We start from the raw sequence: 22,758 nt of genomic DNA, 5'->3' as shown, positions 1-22,758 counted from the left end.
CCAGGGAGGTGGTGGCCTCTCCCACACTGGAGGCATTCAATACAAGGCTGGTAAGCCTTCTGTCAGGGCTGCTTTGACTTGTATTCCTGCATTGAGCAGGGGTTGGACTTGATGGTCTTAAAGGCCCCTTCCCAATGACTATTCTACGATTCTATGATTCTGTGGTTCATTCCACAAGTGGCGAGTTGATACATATTTGCATTTTTATTATTTGAAAATAAACCCGAAATTCAGGTTAGTGATTTTGAAAAGATTCTATTGCATTCTATCCCACATTGTCACAAATGACATCTGCAGACTTAAACAAGCAAACAAAGAAACAAACAAAAAATCTTCTGTCTTGTATAAGGGGAGGGGGCAGGAACATACATCCTTATGCTTGCCTTCACAGTTGGTCTTTATTGTGATGCGTTCTGCTACGTCTGTCTCATGTTCACCCTGCCCAAGTCAAGGCCTATTCCCAAGACGTGAATGGTCCTCTTTTTGTAAATTTTCCTTATGGTCATTAGCTCAAGCCTTGCAAAGTCTCAGTTGTGATGTGACATTTTAGCAGATACAATGAGCAGAGATCAAGTTTGCATGAAGGGGCCATTCATCTGCCACATGAGGGATTTAAGAAACAACGTCAGAGTGGTCCAGTCAACTATCTTATCCAATCAGAAACTCAGCTCCCATACAAAGCCCAGCCTGACCTGGGCTCTGTTTTTCTTTGCACTTCTCAATTATTGTGGCAGGATGGGTGTGAAGAATTCACTTTAGAGAGGTCTGGACAACAGTGAAGCTATTTGTATTTATTTATCAGAGTGACCTAGGGCCTGTATAGTGTTTGAGAGCACAGAGGCTGTGCTACGATAATTTCCCCCTTTTTTAACAGGTGTCAGCACACAACAAGTTGTAACCCAGCCACAGTAGACTAAATCAGCCCTGGCTTAGTAAATGGAGGAGATTTGCACACATTAGGAGAACAGTGCTGTATTTGTGCAAGTTTCCCATTTGTGCAAAGTGAGCACGTTCCCATTTGTGCAAAGTGAGCATCAGTCAGAAACACAAACAGGAAACTCTCAAGGTATGGCCAAGAAAGAGCAAATAAAACAGTTTACCTGTTATACTAAATTCTTCGTAATACCTATATTAAATAAGTACTTTTAATACCTTTCTCCTTGCCCCCTCCCCATTTTTTTTACAGTTAAAAACAAAACAAAACTTCACATTGAAATAAGAGGAACCAAACATGCTTAGCATGATCAAGATGGTGTTGTCAGCATTTTATTCGGAATCACTGTGCATTGGTTTGGGGCCTGTTATCTTGGCTTTAACTTTCAGCAGGAGGACGGTTACATCCATATTTCGCAAAAATATATGACAAAGAGGAACACAAACTGCAGCTGTGGTGTGATGTGAAACAGGAAAATATATAGCATCCATTGGATGCTCTTCCTGATTCTTCCTGTTCGTGACGGAACAGAGTTCAGCTTCCATAAAGCTGCTTTGTCTCCCCAACAACATATGACTTAGACAGATGTGCTTTGAGCTGGTTAGTGAAGCCCCCTTCCTCAAACTCATTTGCTAAGAGCAGTAAGGGTGCAATACCGAAGATGTACGGGCTAAGGTTGCCACAGGATTTCGCAGAAGATAGCTCTACCTGCAGATCTGCTGCAGCCACCAAAGATATGACAGTAGAAAACCTCCGGTATGCCAGTGGAACACTATGCCAGCTGGGTTGTTCTGACAGCAAAGATATGCTGACAAAACTGCTGAAGCAGGCAGAGTCATGGGCAGGATTTGGGCAGCACATGGGAGGAGCACACGTCCAACAAATCCTATGCTGCTCTGTGAAAAGTCAACTGCAAAATAATGTACAGACGGGAATTAAATGCAGGGAATTTATGCACCAGATGATTTATGCATCACTTGCCCAGTGGCCCATGCTTTTTCCCCTGCGTCCATGTACAAATTGAGCCTCTGTCATCCACACATCCCTGTAGACTCACAATGGGAAGGGCCACACTTCAGTCATGGAGAGAGGACATGCTTTGTGGGCAAAATGTATCCTGGCCCTGTTTGATCCCAGCATCTCCAGGTAGGGTTGAGGAGGAAACCTGGAGGGTTGCTGCCAGTGACTGACAAGCATTCTGTGCTAGAGGGACCAATGATCAGGAGACTGAAGCAGCCCTGCTTTAATCAATGGAGGAAATCTCCGCAAATTGGGAAATGTGTGCAAATTTGGGGAGACTTGCACAAATCTCCCATTCAATGGCTGCTCTATTTGCACAGGTTTCCTGTTCACGCGAAGTGAGCAATGATCACAAATGCAAACTGGAAAGAGCAAAATGAAACAGTTTACCTTGTTGTATTAAATCCATGTTGCATACCCATATTGCACCTTTCGTCTCTCCCCCCTACCTTTTTTTGCCCTTTAAAAACCCCAAGCAAAGCAAAACTTCACATTGAAAAAAAGCCAGCAATTAAACATGCTTAGATATGTCTAGATGGTGCAGTCAGCACTTAATTCTAAAACAATATGTGCTGTTTGTGAGTCCTGTTATGCTGTCTTCAGCCTTTAGTGGGAGCTTTTGTTCCACAGTTGGCATAAGCATATGGTCTCCTCATGCAAACACTGTACCTGTAGTGAAGCAGAAGGCTGTTCATTCTACACAGGTGCTCTACCTGAGGCTGAGCCTTCCTGTTCACAACTGTGGTCAGACATGGACAACAGTTCTTTGCTAGAGGGACCAAGGATCTGACTCAGTTTAAAGGAGCTTCTCCTGTTTCTTTTTTCCTATTCAGCACACACACCTGCAAAAGCAAAATTCTGCAACTGAAATCACTAAAACGTCAAGTACATATTTAATGGATGTTCCTCTCATTCTCACCAAATTTGGTATGTCTGGTTGTCAAGTCTGATAAGTGCAGAAATATTGGCTGGTTATTTTCAGATGATGTTCATAGGAACGTGTGCCCAAGAGTCATCTTTCTGAAGCTTCGTATCTCACAGTTCTGAGTAGAGTTTAGAGGCATCCCCTTAGAAGCTCCACTTTATTCCACCATATGTGGTGAGATCATAAGAAGAGCTCAGATGTTTGGGACCAAATTCTCGTGGATATCTCAAACATAACAGGAACAACTATAACCAAATCTCCAGAATGAGCAATTTTAAACTTATTCCATGGACAGGATAGAGACCTACCTATCACAGAGGAAATTGGTGGGATATTTTTTAATAGCAGGACGAGTGCTTCTGGCCAGATATTGGAAAGATTTAGAAGGGATTTCAGTAGCTAAGTGGTAAAACAAGGTATGGGAAGTAGCATATATCTATATATCTCTATCTCCATCTCTATCATCTATATATGACTCAAAAGTTATGCATAGCAAAAGGACAAAAGAAAATAGATACTTCTGCTGCCAAGTGGTGGACTTTTATTGCATATATGAATAAAGACACATTCAGTCCCAAAAGTAATATTTGGCTTCCTTAAAGCACACACCTTATTTAACTATAATGTTTATATTTGTAATATCCCCTAAGACTCCTACTTATTTTTTGTATGTTTTGTATGAAGAATTCATATGCTATTTGAGTTGTGTGTGTGTGTCTTTTCTTCTTTCTCTTTTTTTCTGTTTATTAGTTTTATTTTATATGATGGATTTTGTTATTACTGTTTATGGTATTTTATGTATATTGTAAAATTAAATTTATATATATATATATATATATATATATATATATATAGTTGTTGTTCAGTCGTTCAGTCGTGTCCGACTCTTCGTGACCCCATGGACCATAGCACGCCAGGCCTTCCTGTCCTGTGCTCTCTCCCGGAGCGTGCTCAAGTTCATATTCATTGCATCCATGATACTATCTAGCCATCTCATCCTCTTCCGTCCCCTTCTCCTTTTGCCTTCAGTCTTTCCCAGGGTCTTTTCCAGGGAGTTTTCTCTTCGCATTAGGTGGCCAAAATATTGGAGCTTCAGCTTCATTATCTGTCCTTCCAATAAGCACTCAGGGTTGATTTCCTTTAGGATGGACTGATTTGACCTCCTTGCAGTCCAGGGGACTCGTAAGAGTCTTCTCCAGCACCACAGTTTGAAAGCATCAATTCTTCGGCGCTCAGCCTTCCTTATAGTCCAGCTCTCACAGCCATACATTACTACTGGGAAAACCATAGCTTTGATTAGACGGACCTTTGTGGGCAAGGTGATGTCTCTGCTTCTTACTATGCTGTCTAGGTTTGCCATAGCTTTCCTCCCAAGGAGCAAGCGTCTTTTAATTTCATGGCTACAGTCACTGTCTGTGGTGATCTTGGAGCCCAAGAAAGTAAAATCTGTCACTGCTTCCATTTCTTCCCCTTCTATATGCCAGGATGCTGGGGTCCCCGATCATTTTGGGCATGTGTGCATATTTCCCATTTTGAAAAATTGCCCTAGGCATCATCAAATATTGACTGTTGTTGTGTGGGGATGTTGAGGCCATCACAAAAATGTTAGGAATGCCCCCTTATCTCTGTGTTTGTGTTCATGTGTGTGTATGAATGTGCACCCTGTGTGTGTGATGACCAGTCTGACATCCCTCTCTCCCCCCTCTCCTCCCTCCCTCTCATTCTCTCATTCTCTCTCTCTCTCTCTCTCTCTGGCACGTCTTTCTATGTTTCCCCATTTCTCCATTCATTTTCTCCATTCATTTTCATGGGGTGGGATGATGTGCTCCTGCCAAACCTTGGGTGGAGGGCAAAGTCCACCCCTGCCAAGGACAGTATTGTCCCAAAGGTCCCTGGAAAGGGATGCACATCACACACACACCCAGCCATTTCATTGCAAGGCATATATTTTTCTCCCCTGTACCAGGGAATAGAGGAATAACTTTATTCACTCACACCGAAGAAAGTAGCTGGGTGGGCACCTCAGCCTGACCTTATGTTGGGGACCCCTGTTCTAATGGAGTTTCTTCCAATGTGTACAGAATTTGGAATGCCTGGTGGTCCAATCTGATAAGTATAGAAGCATGGCATTGCAATTCTCAGGTGATTATCATCAGAATGCGTGCACAGGAGTTTCCTTTCTGAAGCTTCACAACTCATGGTTCGGAGCAGAGTTGAGGGGCATCCCCTTAGTAGCTCAGAAGGGAAATTAGGGATCTGTAGCAGCCAATGTGTATCAAGCATATTTGCATATATGGATATTTCTTGTATTGGGAAGTCTAAAAGAGCATTTCACCATTCTTCCAACCAGAAAACTCTTTGTCCCAGGAAGCTGTGAATTCCTCACCATGGCCAGCCCCTTGATGCTCGTTGTGCTTCTTGCTTACTGTTGGGGTAGGACGGAGGTTTAGAAAAACCTAATGAGACTCCTTCTCCTATTTTCTCTTTCGCCCTTTCAGTGGCAACACTGAGGGTCAACTTCTCTTTGTGATCCTCTGATCCTACTCAGTTTCTCCCACTGACTCTGTTTCCAGGTTGTGCTGCGCAGTTCACGATGACTCAGCCGCCCTCTGTCTAGGCCTCCATTGGAGGAACAGTCAAGATCTCCTGCATAAGAAGCAGTGGGGGTGTAAGCAGCTATTGGAACTCCTGGTACCAACAGAGACCCAGCAGTGCTCCGGAACTGATAATATATGAACATAGCAAAAGACCTTCAGGGATCCCAGAGCGATTCTCTGGTTCCCTTGACAGCTCCGCCAACTCTGCCACCTTGACCATCTCCAGTGTTCAAGCAGAAGATGAGGCTGATTATTACTGTTTATCTTATGATGGCAGCTACAAGCACACAGTGATACAAGCAGATGGGGAACTGGGACAAAAACCTCCATGCAACTGATGGGTTTCACTTGCACTGCTTGCACCGGCTGATACAAGCACTGCGTTTGTACAGTCTCACTGGGAATAATGCAATGTTACCTGGGCATGAGCCTTGGTTTAGCATGGGGTTCTTGCTGAATAGCTACAAAGTGGAGGGGGAGAGATTTAGGGCCTGTTGGGAGAGGGGTACAAAATCCTTCTCCCTCCCTTCTGCCTTTCCCTCCCAGCCCTTTCCCTTTGTTGTTTAAGTGATCTTTTAGGTGGATACTTGTGTAAATTCGTTTCGTTTGAGTTTCCGAATCTTAACATCCAGGTGGTGGCATTTCTTTTGAAAGTCCTCTCTGGTTATTTGGCTGAATGTTGTCTTCCCTTTGTACCTGCACCTCTGTTTCTCGGAAGAGGACTGTAGTATTGCCATCTCAGTTCCTGGCCCTGTTCCTTTGTTTTCCACAACAGCCACACACCCACACAAAATTCCCAGTTACTTGGGTCCAGCTCAGCGAGCAGATGTGGGTGGGTCTGGGGGTCACGTGAGTGGGGGCAGGGGCTTGGTCAGCATCTGTAGAACCTGCAGGGGGGGCATCCATCCCTAGTGGAGAATGCAAAATGACCTTAAAGCTTAATTTGATCTACATCTGAGATTGTTTGAACCATACAATCGGAAGTCATAGAAAGGTTATTTATTTATTTATTTTTATTTAGTGCATGTATATCTCAACTTTCTTCCAGCATGTGTGGTATAAGGGGGCTTCCTTGATGCCCCCCCCCCGCATGTTTGCTTTTACTTTTGTCTGGTCACAACCAGCTATAATTGAGCATGCCTCAGCATCTGTGGGCCAAAACCCATGTGCTGTTGGAGTTGCCTGTTTACAGATTGCAGCATCATTTTCTTTTTGTCCAAGCAGCCACAGGGCTGTGGCAAAGGGAAGGAAGGGCTGATAATGTTTCCCTATCCAGTTAGGAGCCAAAATACAGATCACGGCCTTGGAAGTGGTGTCAGACACAGAGGAGAAAACTTGTGTGCTCACAATTTTAAGCCTGCAAGATTCCTTCCCCTTCACTTGACACTTACTAACAGTTAGTTCAAGTTGCATCCCACTATTAAAAAGCAAGAATGCTCTATTATGGTGTAAAATCAGATCTAAGTGTCATGTCTGCTGGAAATATGGCATGCACATTCGCCACATTTCCAAATGATCTCTCAAGAAATGACCAAGGAAGAGTGGATAAAACCATTTGTTGTACTAAATCTTTTTTGGATATCTATATTGTAGCTTTCATCCCATCCAGCACTCTTTGTCTTTTTGAACAAACAGACAAAAAAGTGACATTGAGAAGAACAATGAAACCTGTTTTACTTCACCAACATGGTGCAATCAGCATTTCATTCCAGAAGGCATGCGTTGTTTGTGAGGCATGTTATGCTGTCTTTAACCGTTAGGGGGAGGTTTTGGTCCACATCTGGCAAAATTGCAGATGTGGACCAAAGCCAGCACACACTCCACCTGTGGTGTGAAGTGAAGCAGGGTAATGTTTTGCATCCATGAACAGAGATCAAGTTCCGTAAAGCTTTTTATCTGCCTGAGAACATAGGCTGGGTCCCTGGGCTCTCTTAAACAGCTGCGTATTGCAAGTTGTGCAGAGCACAGAAGTGAGGGGGGTTCCCCTTTCCAAATCCATTGCTGAAATGGGTTCATTCATACCCAAAATACATTAATTTCCTTAGAGAACAATCCTATGGCCACTACACAGTGTCTAGAGGGCATAGGATTTTTGGTTTCTAGGAACCCAGCTCGGTTCCCAGAAACCTAGCTCCCTGTAGCAGGGAGCAGGTGAAAAGAGGGCATTCCTGGGAGCAGGGAGAAGACTCTGGAAGCATTGTTACAATGCCTCCTATGTGGCATCTGGCCTCCCCTGCACCTGCTCTGACATCCCCAGCTAAACAGCTGAAATCGGCTCTCTAGCCACAAATGCAGGGCAGCCAGGGCACGAAGGACAGGATCCCCTCCGTGCTCTGTATGCTCTGCACTGGATAGTTGGCTCCCTCTGAGTTTGGAGGTGTCCAACTATCCCAATAGGATTGCACCCTTAAATATTCTTCATGCCCAAGTCTCCTTTGGAATCACAAAAGGCTACCCCAGGGAGGTGGTGGCCTCTCCCACACTGGAGGCATTCAGGGTGAAGCTGGACAGCTTCCTGTCAGGGATGCTCTGGCTTGGATTCCTGCAGTGAGCAGCGGGTTGGACTCAGTGGTCTTAAAGGCCCCTTCCAACCCTACTATCTATTCTATGATTCTATGATTCTGTGGTTCATTCCACAAGTGGCATGTTGGTACATATTTGCATTTTTATTATTTGAAAATAAACCCGATATTCAGGTTAGTGATTTTGAAAAGATTCTATCCCACATTGTCACAAATGACATCTCCAGACTTAAACAAACAAACAAACAAAGAAACAAACAAACAAAAAATCTTCTGTCTTGTATAAGGGGAGGGGGCAGAAACATACATCCTTATGCTTGCCTTCATGGTTGGTCTTTATTGTGATGTGTTCTGCTCCCTCTGCCTCATGTTCACCCTGCCCAAGTTAAAGCCTGTTCCCAAGATGTGAATGGTCCTCTTCATGTAGGTTTTCTGTATGGCCATTGGCTTGGCTACAGCCTTGCAGATTCTCAGCTGTGATGTGACATTTAGTAGTGTCAATGGTCAGAGATCAAATTTGCATGAAGGGGCCATTCTCCTGCCATGACAGATTTAAGAATTGATGTGGGAGGCAGCTGACCAAATCACCTTTCCCATCAAAGACTCAAACTCCTATAGAGAGCTCACCATGGCCTGGCTCTCTTTTTTTTCTTTGCTCTTCTCAATTTTTGTGCAGGTAAGGGTGTGATGAGTCAATTTTACAAAGTCCAAGTGAAAAAATCAGTCTGCATGTTTACAGACTCCACACTTGCAAATCAGCACAAGTTGAACAAAATTCTGGTAAAAATTATCCAATTCTGTCAATGAGCAGAACATGGAAGAAAAGAAACCAGACAATCCACAAATCCACAGAGAGAGCCAGTAGTGTAGTGTAGTGGCAAGAATGTTGGACTAAGAGCTGGGAGATCCGGGCTCTAGTCCCCACTCGGCCATGGAAGCTCACTGGGTGACTTTGGGCCAGTCACAGACTCTCAGCCCAACCCACCTCACAGGGTTGTTGTTGTGAGGATAAAATGGAGAGGAAAAGGATAATGTAAGCCGCCTTGGGTTCCTTGCAAGAGGAAAAAAGGCGGGGTATAAAAGCAATAAATAAATAAATAAATAAATAAATAAATAAATAAAAGACATAGCTGCAACAGATTTAGCAAAATCCATGCATAGCTTACTTGTTTGGAGCCAAGGAAGAGGCAAACAAAATGCTTTGTCCCAAAAAAGTCACTTCCTAAACGTGTGTGCGCGTGGTCACAGGAACTGAACATGCTTGACTTCATTGTCGTGGTGCTATCTGCATTGTATTCTAAGATGGCACACGTTGTTTGTGAGGCCTGCTGTGCTGGCTTTCACCTTTAGGGAGAGATGTTGATCCAAACTTGGCAAAATCATATGACCAATGCCTGCAGGCACTGCACATCTGGTGTGAAGTGAAGCAAGATAATATTTAGCAGACATGGGTGCTCTTCCTGAGCCTCATGATTCGGAGTAGAGTAGAGGGGCATCCCCTTAGTAGCTCAGAAGGGAAATTAGTGATCTGTAGCAGCCAATGTGGATCAAACATATTTGCATATATGGATATTTCTTGTATTGGGAAGTCTAAAAGAGCATTTCACCATTCTTCCAACCAGAAAACTCTTTGTCCCAGGAAGCTGTGAATTCCTCACCATGGCCAGCCCCTTGATGCTCGTTGTGCTTCTTGCTTACTGTTGGGGTAGGACGGAGGTTTAGAAAAACCTAATGAGACTCCTTCTCCTATTTTCTCTTTTGCCCTTTCAGTGGCAACACTGAGGGTCAAGGTGTGTTTGTGATCCTCGGATTCCACTCAGTTTCTCCCACTGACTCTGTTTCCAGGTTGTGCTGCGCAGTTCACGATGACTCAGCTGCCCTCTGTCTAGGCCTCCATTGGAGGAACAGTCAAGATCTCCTGCAGAAGAAGCAGTGGGGGTGTAAGCAGCTATTATAACTCCTGGTACCAACAGAAGCCCAGCAGTGCTCCAATACTACTAATATACACTGATGATGATAGACCATCAGGGATCCCAGAGCGATTCTCCGGTTCCCTTGACAGCTCCGCCAACTCTGCCACCTTGACCATCTCCAGTGTTCAAGCAGAAGATGAGGCTGATTATTACTGTTTATCTTATGATGGCAGCTACCAGCACACAGTGATACAAGCAAATGGGGAACTGGGACAAAAGCCTCCATGCAACTGATGGGTTCACACTTGCAGTGCTTGCATCTGGCTGATACAAGCACTGAGTTTGTGCAGTCTCACTGGGACTAATGCAATGTTACCTGGGCATGAGCCTTGGTTTAGCATGGGGTTCTTGTAGGGATGGCGGAGAATTCCACCACGGATCTCAGTGAGGCGGAATACTAGTGCATTCGGCCCCCCAAAATCCATGGCAGAATGAAGCTCCTCCACCCCACCACCCCTCGAAAGGCACGTGAAATGGAGCACCTACCTGGTGCTGTTCGCCCTGCTTTGCGAAGCGCGGCCACGTCTGTGGCTAATGCCATAGTTACTACTATTCTACAACCCTACTATTCTACGATTCTATGATTCTGTGGTTCATTCCACAAGTGGTGTGTTGATACATATTTGCATTTTTATTATTTGAAAATAAACCCTATATTCACATCAGTGATCTTGAAAAGTTTCTCTTGCAATCTATCCCACATTGTCACAATTGACACCTACAGACTTGAACAAAGAAAGAAAGAAACAAACAAAAGATCTTCTGTCACTTGTAAGGGGAGGGGGCAGGATCAGACATTCTTATGCTTGCCTTCATGGTTGGTCTTTATTGTGATGCATTCTTCTACCTCTGCTTCACGTTCACCCTCCCCAAATCAAGGCCTGTCCCCAAGATGTGAATGGTCCTCTTTATGTAAATTTGATGTGCGGCCATTGGCTTGGCTAGAGCCTTGCAAACTCTCAGTTGTGATGTGACATTTTAGTGGTGTCAATGAGTTCAAATTTGCATGAAGGGGCCATTTTTCTGCCATGACGGATTTAAGAAACAGTGTAGGAGAGATCCAGTCAATTATCATAACCAATCAGAAACCCAGCTCCCATACAGAGCTCAGCACAACCTGGGCTCTGTTTTTCTTTGCACTTCTCAATTACTGTGTCAGTAAAGGTGTGAAGAATTCACTTCAGTGGACAACAGTGAAGCTATTTGTATTTATTTATTTATTTATCAGAGTGGACAACAGTGAAGCTATTTGTATTTATTCTGTCAGAGTGACCTAGGGCCTCTATAGGTTTGAGAGCACAGAGGATGTACTAAGATAATTTCCCCCCTTTTTTCACAGGTGTGAGCACACAACAATTTGTAACCCAGGCTCAGTAGACTGAATCAGCGGTGGTTTAGTAGATGGAGGAGATTTGCACACTTTAGGAGAACACTGCTGTATTTGTGCACATTTCCCATTTGTGCAAAGTGAGCATCAGTCACAAACACAAACAGGAAACTCTGAAGGAATGGCCAATAAAGAGCAAATACAATAGTTTACCTTGTTATACTAAATCCTTCTTAATACCTATATTAATAAAGGTAAAAAAAGGTAAAGGTGTCCCCAACCGGTCGTGTCTGACTCTAGGGTGCGGTGCTCATCCCCGTTTCTAAGCCAAAGAGCCAGCGCTGTCCGAAGATGCTTCCGTGGTCATGTGGCCGGCATGACTGAACACCGAGGTACACGGAACGCTGTTACCTTTCCCGCCGAGGCGGTGCCTATTTATCTACTTGCAATTTCTTGCTTTCGAACTGCTAGGTTGGCAGAAGACCTATATTAATACCTTTATTCTAAAACAATATGTGCTGTTCGTGAGGCCTGTTATGTTGTCTTCAGCCTTCAGCGGGAGCTTTTGTTCCACAGTTGGCATAAGCATATGGTCTCCTCGGGCAAACACTGCACCTGTAGTGAAGCAGAAGGCTGTTCAGTCTACACAGGCACTCTGCCTGGGCCATCCTATTCACAACTGAATAGAGAGAAAGTTCCACACAGCTTCTTTGTCTCTCCAAGAACAAAGGCTGGGACCCAGGGCTGACACAGACAGATGTGCATTGCGAGGTGTGCAGAGCTCATTAGGGAAGCCACGGCCCTTCCCCAAGCTTCTTTACCAAGAGCAGTAAGTGTGCGATACTAGAGCTGTGCACGAATGGCCTCTCAAAATTCTGCAATCTACTTGTGGGCAGAAAAACTGAGGGGATGATTTCACCAAATTTCTCCTAGGGGAAGAGAAATTCTCCAGCAGTGTCTCACAGACAGGGCTGACCATGGGCAGGGGTTATAGCACAGCTTCTTTCTCTTTCCTCAGGGTTTTTGGTCTACTGCACTGCTTCTGTAGGTGGCAACAGGCAACAGCATCCACTGTGGTGAGACTTCCACTTTTCTGAGTCAGAAGTCTGAATTTCTTTTGGTTTTTGAGCTTACCTAATCCCTGCGAGGTGGCCAAGGGTGCTGTGCATGTTTTTTCTCTCTCTTACACATCTTCCCATTGCTCTGCAGTTCCCCCTGGCCACCTGCAACAGGAAGAGCCCCATGGGAGGAATGGCCTCTTGATGACTTCCTCATGAAGGCTTTGACTGAAGTGCCGGAAGCTGAGGAGGCTACAGGCTGCCACAGAGATGGCTGTGCAATGACAGGCTGGAGACTCACGCACACTCCTTGGCCACCTCACAAGTAAGGTGAGCACAAGAACCTCAACCCTGAGAATTTCTCCGAAATTTCTCCTCCTCTGAATTTCTTTTCGAAAGCCATTCCTTTTATTGCATATATGAATAAAGAAAGTAACGCACATTCAGTCCCCAAAGTAATATTTGGCTTCCTTAAAGCACACACCTTCTTTTAAGTATAACGTTTATATTTGTAATATCCCCCTAAGACTCCTACTTATTTTTTTGTGAGTATGTTTTTGTACTAAGATTTCATTGGCTACTTGAGTTGTGTGTGTGTGTGTCTTTTTTTCTCTTTCTCTTATTTTTCTGTTTATTAGTTTTATTTTATCTGATGGATTTTGTTGATTACTCTTTACGGTATTTTATGTATATTGTCAAAATTAAATTTTATATATATATATATATATATATATATATATATATATATATATATTTAAAAGAAGCTCTACTTTAATGCTGGGGTCCCCAATCATTTTGGGCATGTGTGCCTATCTGGCATTTTGAAAAATTGCCCTGGGTTGACTGCTGTTGTGGGGATGTTGAGGCAATCACAACATTGTTAGGAATACCCCTTATCTGTGTGTTTGTGCTCAAGTGTGCGCATGAATGTGCACCCTGTGTGTGTGATGACCAGTCTGACATCCCTGCCCCCTCTCTCATTCTCTCTCTCTCTCTCTGGCTTGTCTTTCTATGTTTCTTTCTCTCTCACCATCCCCTGAACCTTCATTTCTCCATTCATTTCCTCCATTCATTTTCATGGGGTGAGACAAAGCGCTCTTGCCAAAACTTGGCTGGAGGGTGGAGGGCAAAGTCCACCCCTGCCAAGGACAATATTGTCCCAAAAGTCCATGGTAGGGGATGCACATTACATCCCCCCCCCGACATTTCATTGCAAGGCAGAGATTTTTCTCCCCTGTACAAGGGAATAAAGGAATAACTTTATTTATTGCACCGAAGAAAATATCTGGATGGGCGCCTCAGCCTGACCTTATGTTGGGGCCCCCTGTTCTAGTGGAGTTTCTTCCAATGTGTACAGAATTTGGCATGTCCGGTGGTCCAATCTGATAAGTATAGAAGCATGGCATTGCAATTCTCAGGTGATTGTCATCAGAATGCATGCACAGGAGTTTCCTTTCTGAAGCTTCACAACTCATGGTTCGGAGCAGAGTTGAGGGGCATCCCCTTAGTAGCTCAGAAGGGAAATTAGGGATCTGTAGCAGCCAATGTGTATCAAACATATTTGCATATATGGATATTTCTTGTATTGGGAAGTCTAAAAGAGCATTTCACCATTCTTCCAACCAGAAAACTCTTTGTCCCAGGAAGCTGTGAATTCCTCACCATGGCCAGCCCCTTGATGCTCGTTGTGCTTCTTGCTTACTGTTGGGGTAGGACGGAGGTTTAGAAAAACCTAATGAGACTCCTTCTCCTATTTTCTCTTTCGCCCTTTCAGTGGCAACACTGAGGGTCAAGGTGTCTTTGTGATCCTCGGATTCCACTCACTGCATCCCTGACAGATGGCTGTCCAGCCCTGTCTTGAATGCCTCAAGTGTGGGAGAGCCCACCACCTCCCTAGGGAATGGGGGGTTCCATTGTTGTATTGCTCTAACTGTCAGGAAGTTCCTCCTGATGTTCAGCTGGAATCTGGCTTCCTGTCACCTGAGCCCATTATTCTGTGTCCCGCATTTTGGGATGATCGAGAAGAGATCCTGGCCTTCCTCTCTGTGACAACCTTTCAAGTACTTGAACAGCGCTATCCGATCTCCCCTCAGTCTGCTCTTCTCAAAGCAAAACATGCTCAATTCTTTCAGTCTCTCTTCATAGGGCTTTGTTTCCAGTCCCCTGATCATCTTTGTTGCCCTCCTCTGAACCCTCTCCAGCTTGTCTGCATCCTTCTTAAAGTGCGGTGCCCAGAACTGGACACAGTACTCCAGATGAGGCCTAACCAGTGCTGAGTAGAGGGGAACTAGTACTTCCCGGGATTTGGTAGCGATGCTTCTATGAATGCAGCCCAAAATAACATTTGCCTTTTTTGCAGCCACATCACATTGTTGACTCATATTCAGCTTGTGATCTTCAACAATTCCAAGATCCTTCTCACTTGTAGTGTTGTTGAGCCATGTATCCCCCATCTGGTAACTGTGCATTTGGTTTCTTTTTCCTAGGTGCAGAACTTGGCATTTATCCCTATTAAATGTCATTCTATTCTTTTCTGCCCAGTGCTCCAATCTGTCAAGATCACTTTGAATTTTGTTTCTGTCTTCCAAAGTATGAGCTATCCCGCCCAATTTTATGTCATCTTCAGATCTGATCAGCGTTCCCTGCACCTCCTCCTCCAAGTCATTAATAAAAATGTTGAAGAGCACTGGGCCCAGGACTGAGCCCTGTGGTACCCCACTCATTCCCTCTCCCAATCTGAGAAATTTGTACAGTCTCAGGAGGGGGGGGGGAGTTAATTAGGTATTACAGGGCATGGCCCTTGAATTAGCTTGTGTGTTTTGATGAAGAGTTATAAAAGTGATGGAGAGTGATGTAGAAGCTGGTGGGTCAAGGGTGCTAAGTTCTTCCCCCTTCTCTCCATCTTTGCCTCCCAACACTTTCCTTTGGTTCTCCAGGTGGTCTTTTAGATGGACAGTTCCGTAAATTTGTTCAGTTTGAGGGTTTGCATCTTCATATCTGGGTGACGGTCTTTATTTTCAAAGTCCTCTCTGGGTATTATGCTGGATGTTTCTTCTCTCTGTATGTGCACCTTTGGATTTAGGAAGAGCCTCCCCCCCATCTACACGAGCCATCTACTCCAGGGTTGCTGCAGTTGGAGGTCCTTTGGGACAAAGGATGTAGTTACCACTTCACAGCCAAGCCGGGGTTTTCACCTGCAAAATGCGGATTTCCAAAGAGGTGTTTTGGTTTTGCTGCGATGTTTTTGGTTTGCTGTGGGTTTCCCGCAGTTGAAAGCTGTCTGTCTCTCCCCTGAACCGATTTCACATTTTGTGTTAGGCCTGTGGTAGGTGTCCCTAGTGCTTGTGTCACTCTGTGATGCCCCTTCACTCCTCCCCATTCCTTTGTGGCTGCACAGTTACAGTTATAGAAGCACCGAGAAGCATGGTCATTCCTTCAACCACATCTTCGCACACCTTGCAGCTTCGTATATTCACCATAGCTGCTTTGAAGTCAGTGGACAAGGGCCTGGGTGGTGGTGGGGTGTTGGGGGAGCAGAAGGTCCAGGACCAACTTCGCTCCAGCCACCATTTTGGAAAGATGGGGAGGAACACCTCTCAAGGGCACATGCCGTGACTTGTGTGAACCATTGCAAGGGTCTCGGGCCGGAGAACTGCCAAACCATTGGCAAGATAATGAAGGAGCAGTCTACCCACATTTTACCTAACAAGGATCGGACCGACACAAAAGATACCCCAAAATACAAAACATCCACTAAACCCTGAAGTGTTGCACCCCCACCCTGACGTGCCTGCACAGCTGCGCATATAAATATAATGGTAAAAAAAAAAAAAAGAGAGCAGCGCAACTGCTGCAGGGTACTTGGCTCCAACGGCTGTGTGTCAGGGCACAGCGGCTTTTCCCGTTGGAGAAGTCCACAGCAAATCATGGGTGTACTGCAGCATAAGCTAATTCGCAGCTGCAATGCTGCGCAGTTACGACAGAGTGAAGGTTGAAAGCGGTGCTGTGTAGATGGCCCCAGGGTTGTAGGATTGCCATATTCTTAACTGACCCTGCTCTTATGTCCTTGACAAGAACCACAAACATGCATTTAGCAAGTGAGTATTTTTGACAAATGATTTCGTTTTCCTCTTCCTTGCTTCCGGGCAAGATATGCATGGATTTTCTTAAATCTGTTCTGTCTGTATGTTGTGGATTGTCAGATTTCTTTCGTTCCATTTTCTACTCATCGATAGAATCGGATATTTTTTTTCCAGAATTTTGTTCAACTTCTGCTAGTTTGCAAGTGTGGATTCTGTGAACTTGCAGACTGGTTTTTCACTTGGGTGGGAGGGGATTTGAGGCTAATGCTCATTTGCGCAAGAGCATTAGCACAAATCCTTCCCAAGAGCGATAAACCAGTCTGCACATCTGCGGAATATACTTGACTTGGAAAAACGAGCCCCCTGCGGATCCTGCAGCTTGGATTCAAAGAAATCCAGAGTGACTTGAATCCAATGCAAAGTTCGCCAGCCCCCCTCATTGTCATTTGCATGACGGGGGTGGGTGTGGGTGTGGGGGGGCTTGGGGATTTCAGAAATGATGTGGGAGGGAGCCAGCCAATTCTCCTTTCCCATCAGCAACTCAGACTCCTGCAGAGAACTCACCATAGCCCGGCCTCTGTTTTTCTTTGCACTTCTCACTTTTTGTGCAGGTAAGGGTGTGATGAGTCCACTTTACGAAGTCCTAGTGGACAACAAAGAAGCTTTTTGCTTTTTTCTGAGTTAACTAGTGCTTCTACACTGTTTGGGAGCACAGGGAATGTACTAAGAGCATTTCCCCCGAAAACGCATTTCCCCATTAGCTGTAACTCGGCCTCTGTCACAGTGTGTGTCCCCGGGCCAAACAGTTAAGCTCTCCTGCTCTGGAAGGGCTGGTGGTATATGGAACCATTTCAGCTGGCACCAACAGAAACCTGGACAGGCTCCTCGCTTTGTGTTGTATGATACCAGCACGCGGGGAGAAGGGATACTGGAATGGTTCACTAACCATCCCTAATGTCCAGGCTGAAGATGAGGCAGATTACTGTCTTGCCTTGGCGGAGAACAATGATGTGTGTCATGGTGGTACATTCTGATAGGGACAAAAACATCCTCTCTTCCTCCCCAGGGTATGGAACTGAGAATTAGTAGATAGCTTAATTGGGTGCAATGACTGAGCGCTTTTGCAACAGAAGCACTGAAATGGAGAGAAAGGCCTGCTAGTCCCATCTGCTTCCCCATGGCCAGACCAGCTCTTCAGACAAATCAGCCAAGACATAGCGATGTTGGAGAATTCCTCCAGGGACTCCAGTGAGGCCAGAATCTTTAGAATCTGCCCCCCCTGGAGTCTGTGGCAGAATGGACTACACCCCGCCACCCCCCGAAATCTCCCCCGGAACGGACCTACCTGGCTGTGTCGGCGGCTCTGACGGCGGCGGCTCTGGCTTGTCCTCCGGCTACTGCTGGGCTGCGGCTAGGGATGGCAGAGAATTCCGCTATGGATCTTGATGAGGCTGAATGCCAGTGCATTTGGCCCCCCTAAATCTGTGGCAGAACGGCCTGACACCCCCCCACCCCCCCGCGGATCCCCCACGTGATGAGACTTACCTGGGGTGGATCTTCCGACTGGCTGCCACCACCGTCATTTGCAGTTTTGTTTTTTTTTTACACAGATGTGATAGGCTACGCAAGTTTTTACGTAGCCTAAAATGTCTGGGTAAAAAAAAAAAAAAAAAGGCGTACACAAACGGCGGCGGCTATGGCCGCCGCCATTTGCATTCCTTATTTTGGGCCGTCTTAGTCTACGTAAATAATTACGTAGACTAAGACGGCGAAAATAAGGGGAACGCAAATAGCGTCCGCTACGCTATTTGCGTTCCCCTTATTTTCGCCGTCTTAGTCTACGTAAATATTTATGTAGATTAAGATGGCAAAAATAAGGAACGCAAATGGTGGCGGCCGTAGCAGCCGCCATTTGCGTATGCATTTTTTTTTTCCCCAGAGCCCTCTGTGGCCGGAAATCTGGCTGTGGACAGCTCTGGCCTGGCCGGGCCTGGCTGGCTGGCTGCTCCGCGGAGCTGCTGTGGAGCACAGCCGGCCGCGGAGGATTCTGGGGGGGAGGAACAGATCGCCTCCCCCCCATCAAGGATTCCGGGGGGAGGGACAGAACGCCTCCGCCCCCACCATCAACATAATCCACAAAAGGTAAGTGACTTTCGTACATCCCTAGCTGCAGCCGCCATTTGCGTCCCTGCCAAGCCATCATAGGCTACATAAGTATCTATGTAGCCTATTATTTATTTATTTATTTATTTATATCCTGCCTTTTTTCCTCCAAGGAACTCAAGGCAGCGTACATGATCCTTCTCCTTCCTCCATTTTATCCTCACAACAACAACCCTGTGAGGTGGGTTGGGCTGAGTGTCTGTGACTGGCCCAAAGTCACCCAGTGAGCTTCCATGGCCGAGTGGGGACTAGAACCCGGATCTCCCGATTCCCAGTCCAGCACTCTAGCCACTACACCACACTGGCTCTATTACAGCAAAAGGCAGCCACCCAAATGGTGTAGTGGCCGCCATTTGCATTGCTGCTTTTTGCCATGATAGGCTACGTAAATACTTACGTATCCTATCACAGCTTACTGCAAGGACGCAAATGGCGGCCGTTACGACAGCCGCCATTTGCAGCCGCAGCAGCCCGGCTGTGGCTGGAACTCTGGCTGCGGCCAGCCCCAGCCAGCGGCTCTGTGGAGCCACCGAGGACTGGAGCCGGCCAGGGAGGATTCCGGGCGGAGGGACGGAGCACCTCCCCCCAACCGCGGATGCAATGGAGTGGAGCCAGGTAGGGCTTTCGTACATCCCTAGTGAAGCTATGGTCCTTCCCCAAACTCATTTATCAAGAGCAGTATGGACCAATCCTATGGCTGCTAGACAGCAGCTAGCTGGCCATAGGATATCTGGTTTTCTGGGAACCGACCTCAGAGCCCACGCTCCGAGGTCGGTTCCCTGAGAACCACCCTCCCTGAACTTCCGCACAACCTCTGACGCAGCGTGGAACAGCCCTGTGCTCCGTGCTCACAAGATGAGTGCAGAAGGGCAGAAAAGGGACATTCCTGGAAGGTGTCCCGGGGTGGGGAGGGCAGAAATGCCTGTACGACACATCCAGTGTGTCATACAGCAGCCTCCTCCCTCGTGCTGCCCTCCCCTGGCTAGGCAGCTGCAATTGGCTGTCTAGATGAAAATTATCCCCTCCATGCTTCTCCTGCACTGCATTGGATAGTCAGTCACTTCTGAGTTTGGAGGCAGCTGCCTATCTGAATAGGATTGTCCCCTAAGGATGCAATACTGAAAATGTACCAGGTAAGATGTATTGAGGATTTTCCAGCTAAGGTTGCTACAAGATTTGGCAGAAGATCACTCTACATGTTGATGTGTGGTTGCCACCAAAGATAAACCAGAGGAACACCTCTGGTATGCCAGTGGAAGACTGTGGCACCTGGGCAGTTCTGTTGACAATTACAGTCAGGGCCAGAAATATTGGAACAAGGATAACTGTTTTGTCAGTTGGCCTTTGTATACCACCACATTGAAGTTGAAAGGAAACACACCCAGATGGGAGCAAAGTCAGGACTTTCAGCTGTAATTCAAGGGGTTTGACAAAAGTGGGGCACTAACCATTCAGGAAGTACAGCTAGTGGCATACACACACCCCCATCGTTGGTGGCTCATAAGTAATGGAACTAACCAACATCATTTCAAACTTAAGGATCGCCTTTAATACCTGGATGAAAATCCTTTGCAGTCAATGACTGCCTGAAGTCTGGAACCCATGGACATGGCCAAGTGCTGAATTTCCTCCCTCGAGATGCTTTGCCAGGCTTTTACTGCAGCTGCCTTCAGCTGCTGCTTGTTTGTGGGTCTTTCTGCCCTCAGTCTTGTCTTCAGTAAGTGAAAAGCATGCTCTATTGTGTTGAGATCAGGTGACTGACTTGGTCATTGAAGAACATCCCACTTCTTTGCCTTGAGAAACTCTTGGGTAGCTTTTGCTGTATGTTTGGGGTCATTATCCATCTGCAATATGAAGCAGTGTCCTATCAGTTTGGCAGCATTTGGCTGAATCTGAGCAGAAAGTACAGCCCTATACACTTCAAAATTCATCCTGCTGCTTTTATCAGCAGTCAGGTCATCAATAAACACCAGTGACCCAGTTCCATTGGCAGCCATACATGCCCATGCCATAACACTTCTTCCACCATGTTTGACAGATGATGTGGTATGCTTTGGATCATGAGCTGTTCCTTTCCTTCTCCATACTTTTCTCTTCCCATCATTTTGGTACAAGTTAATCTTGGTTTCATCAGTCCAAAAAACCTTATTCCAGAACTGGGCAGGCTTTTTTAGGTGTTTGCTGGCAAAGGCTAATCTGGCCTTTCTGTTCTTGAGCGTTACCAGTGGTTTGCACCTTGTTGTGAAGCCTGTGCATTTACATTCATAAAGCCATCTCTGGACTGTAGATGTTGACAATGACACGCCTACCTCCTCAAGAGCATTCTTGACCTGGCTAGATGTTGTGAAAGGGTTCCTCTTCACCATGAGCAGAATTCTGCGGTCATCCACTTTAGTTGTCTTCTGTGGTCTTCCAGGCCTTTTGCTGTTGCTGAGCTTGCCAGTGAATTCCTTCTTTTTCAGGATGTTCCAAACTGTTGTGTTGGCCACTCCCACTGTTTTTACTATCTCTCTGATGGGTTTATTTTGTTTCCTCAGCCTAATGATGGCCTCCTTCACTCGCATGGACACCTCTTTGGACCTCATGTTGGGGGTTCCTAATGCAAATGTAACACTCAGAACCACCTCTAGGCCTTTTATCTGCTTGATTGGTCATGGGTTACCCAGGAAACAGGCCACACCTGGCCATGCAGCTGCTTGTCAGCCATTCGTTCCATTACTTATGAGCCACCAACGATGTGTGTGTGTGTGTATGCCACTGGCTGTCCTTCCTGAATGGTTAGTGCCCCACTTTTGTCTAGGGATGTACGAAAGTCACTTACCTTTCCGCGGATTATGTTGATGGTGTGGGGGGAGGCGTTCCGTCCTTCCCCCCGTAATCCTCGACAGGGGGGGAGGTGATCCGTTCCTCCCCCCCGGAATCCTCCACAGCCGGCTGTGCTCCGCGGCAGCTCCGCGGAGCAGCCGGCCAGGCCCAGCCAGGCCAGAGCCGTCCGCAGCTGGATTTCCGGCCGCGGAGGGCTCTGGGGGAAAAAAAAAACTGTGTACGCAAATGGCGGCGGCTATGGCCGCCGCCATTTCCGTTCCTTATTTTTGGCCATCTTAATCTACGTAAATATTTACGTAGACTATGACAGCAAAAATAAAGGGGAGTGCAAATAGCGTAGCAGGCGCTATTTGCATCCCTTTTTGATTTGCCGTTTTAGCCTATGTAAATATTTACATAGGCTAAAACGGCAAATCAAAAAGGGATGCAAATAGCGCCTGCTACGCGATTTGCACTCCCCTTTATTTTCGCCGTCATAGTCTACGTAAATATTTATGGAGACTAAGACGGCCAAAAATAAGGAATGCAAGTTATCCTTGTTCCAATATTTCTGTCTGGTCCTGACTGTACATACCGGCACAGTGGATGAAACGGAGCAGAGCCTTGGGTGCCATTTGGGCAGCACACATACAAGACATGCAGTGCTGCTCTGTGAAAAGTCGACTGCAAAATAACGTACTGACAAGGATTAAGAGCAGGGGAAGTGTGCACCAAGTGATTTATGCATCAGTGCTCTGTCCTATTTCTCCTGCATTAATATCCAGATTGAGCCCCTGTCCTCCACACATCCCTTTACATTCACCTATGAGGACCACAGTTCAGTCACAGAGCACATGCATTGTAGGCAAAATGTATCCTCCTGGGCTGGCCAGGTTTGATCCCCAGCATCTCCAGGCAGGGCTGGGAAAGAGACCTTGGCTTGGAGACCGGCGGCTGGCCATTGAAAACTAGAGATACAAATGTACTGAGTGCTAGAGATACAAAATGTGCTAGAGATACAAAATGTACTGAGTCGGCCTTAGTCAGCTACTTATATCCCTTCTTCCTATTCAACCCTACCTGCAAAACCGAAATTCTGCAACTGAAAGAATTCCAAACAGAAGTACAAACGTGATATACCATTCTCACCAAATTTGGGATTTCTGGGTGACAGAGCTGATACATGTAGAAGTCTTGGCTGGTCATTTTCCGAGGATTCTCATAATGTGTGCCCAAGAGTTTCCTTTCTGAAGTTGTGTAACTCATGGTTCTGAACGGAGTTTAGAGGAATCCCCTTACGAGCTCAGAAGGGAAATCAGTGGCCTGTGGCAGCCAATGAATATTGAGTCTAT

The 22,758-nt window shown here is 46.0% G+C and overlaps 1 protein-coding gene and 1 gene segment (V, D, J or C); one reads left to right on the top strand and one right to left on the bottom strand.

Annotated features, from left to right (window-relative positions):
* LOC146336148 (immunoglobulin lambda-1 light chain-like) overlaps nt 1–22,758 on the top strand; it is an 813,229-nt gene that overhangs the window by 58,789 nt on the left and 731,682 nt on the right.
* LOC146336154 (uncharacterized) lies at nt 11,167–22,672 on the bottom strand. The gene is made up of 4 exons (XM_084819533.1): nt 22,556–22,672; nt 17,784–17,849; nt 17,003–17,081; nt 11,167–11,913 (listed from the first exon to the last, which is right to left on the bottom strand). The coding sequence occupies exons 1-4, from the start codon at nt 22,670–22,672 to the stop codon at nt 11,783–11,785; spliced, it is 393 nt and encodes a 130-aa protein (XP_084675659.1). The 3' UTR covers nt 11,167–11,782.

The sequence above is a fragment of the Heloderma suspectum genome, chromosome 13, assembly GCF_057233095.1.
Source record: "Heloderma suspectum isolate Gila_16-S chromosome 13, 16-S_ref, whole genome shotgun sequence".
Lineage (NCBI taxonomy): Eukaryota > Metazoa > Chordata > Lepidosauria > Squamata > Helodermatidae > Heloderma > Heloderma suspectum.
This window is presented reverse-complemented; position numbering and strand designations above follow the sequence as displayed.

Coding starts and splice junctions, on each gene's coding strand:
- LOC146336154 (XM_084819533.1), bottom strand. CDS start 22,672: ATGAGTTACACAACTTCAGAAAGGAAACTCTTGGGCACACATTATGAG. Junction 17,850..22,555: donor ACCCAGAAATCCCAAATTTG/GTGAGAATGGTA, acceptor TGCCATCCCTAG/CCGCAGCCCAGCAGTAGCCG. Junction 11,914..17,002: donor AAAACAGAGGCCGGGCTATG/GTGAGTTCTCTG, acceptor GCTTCACTACAG/GTGCAGTGTTTGCCCGAGGA.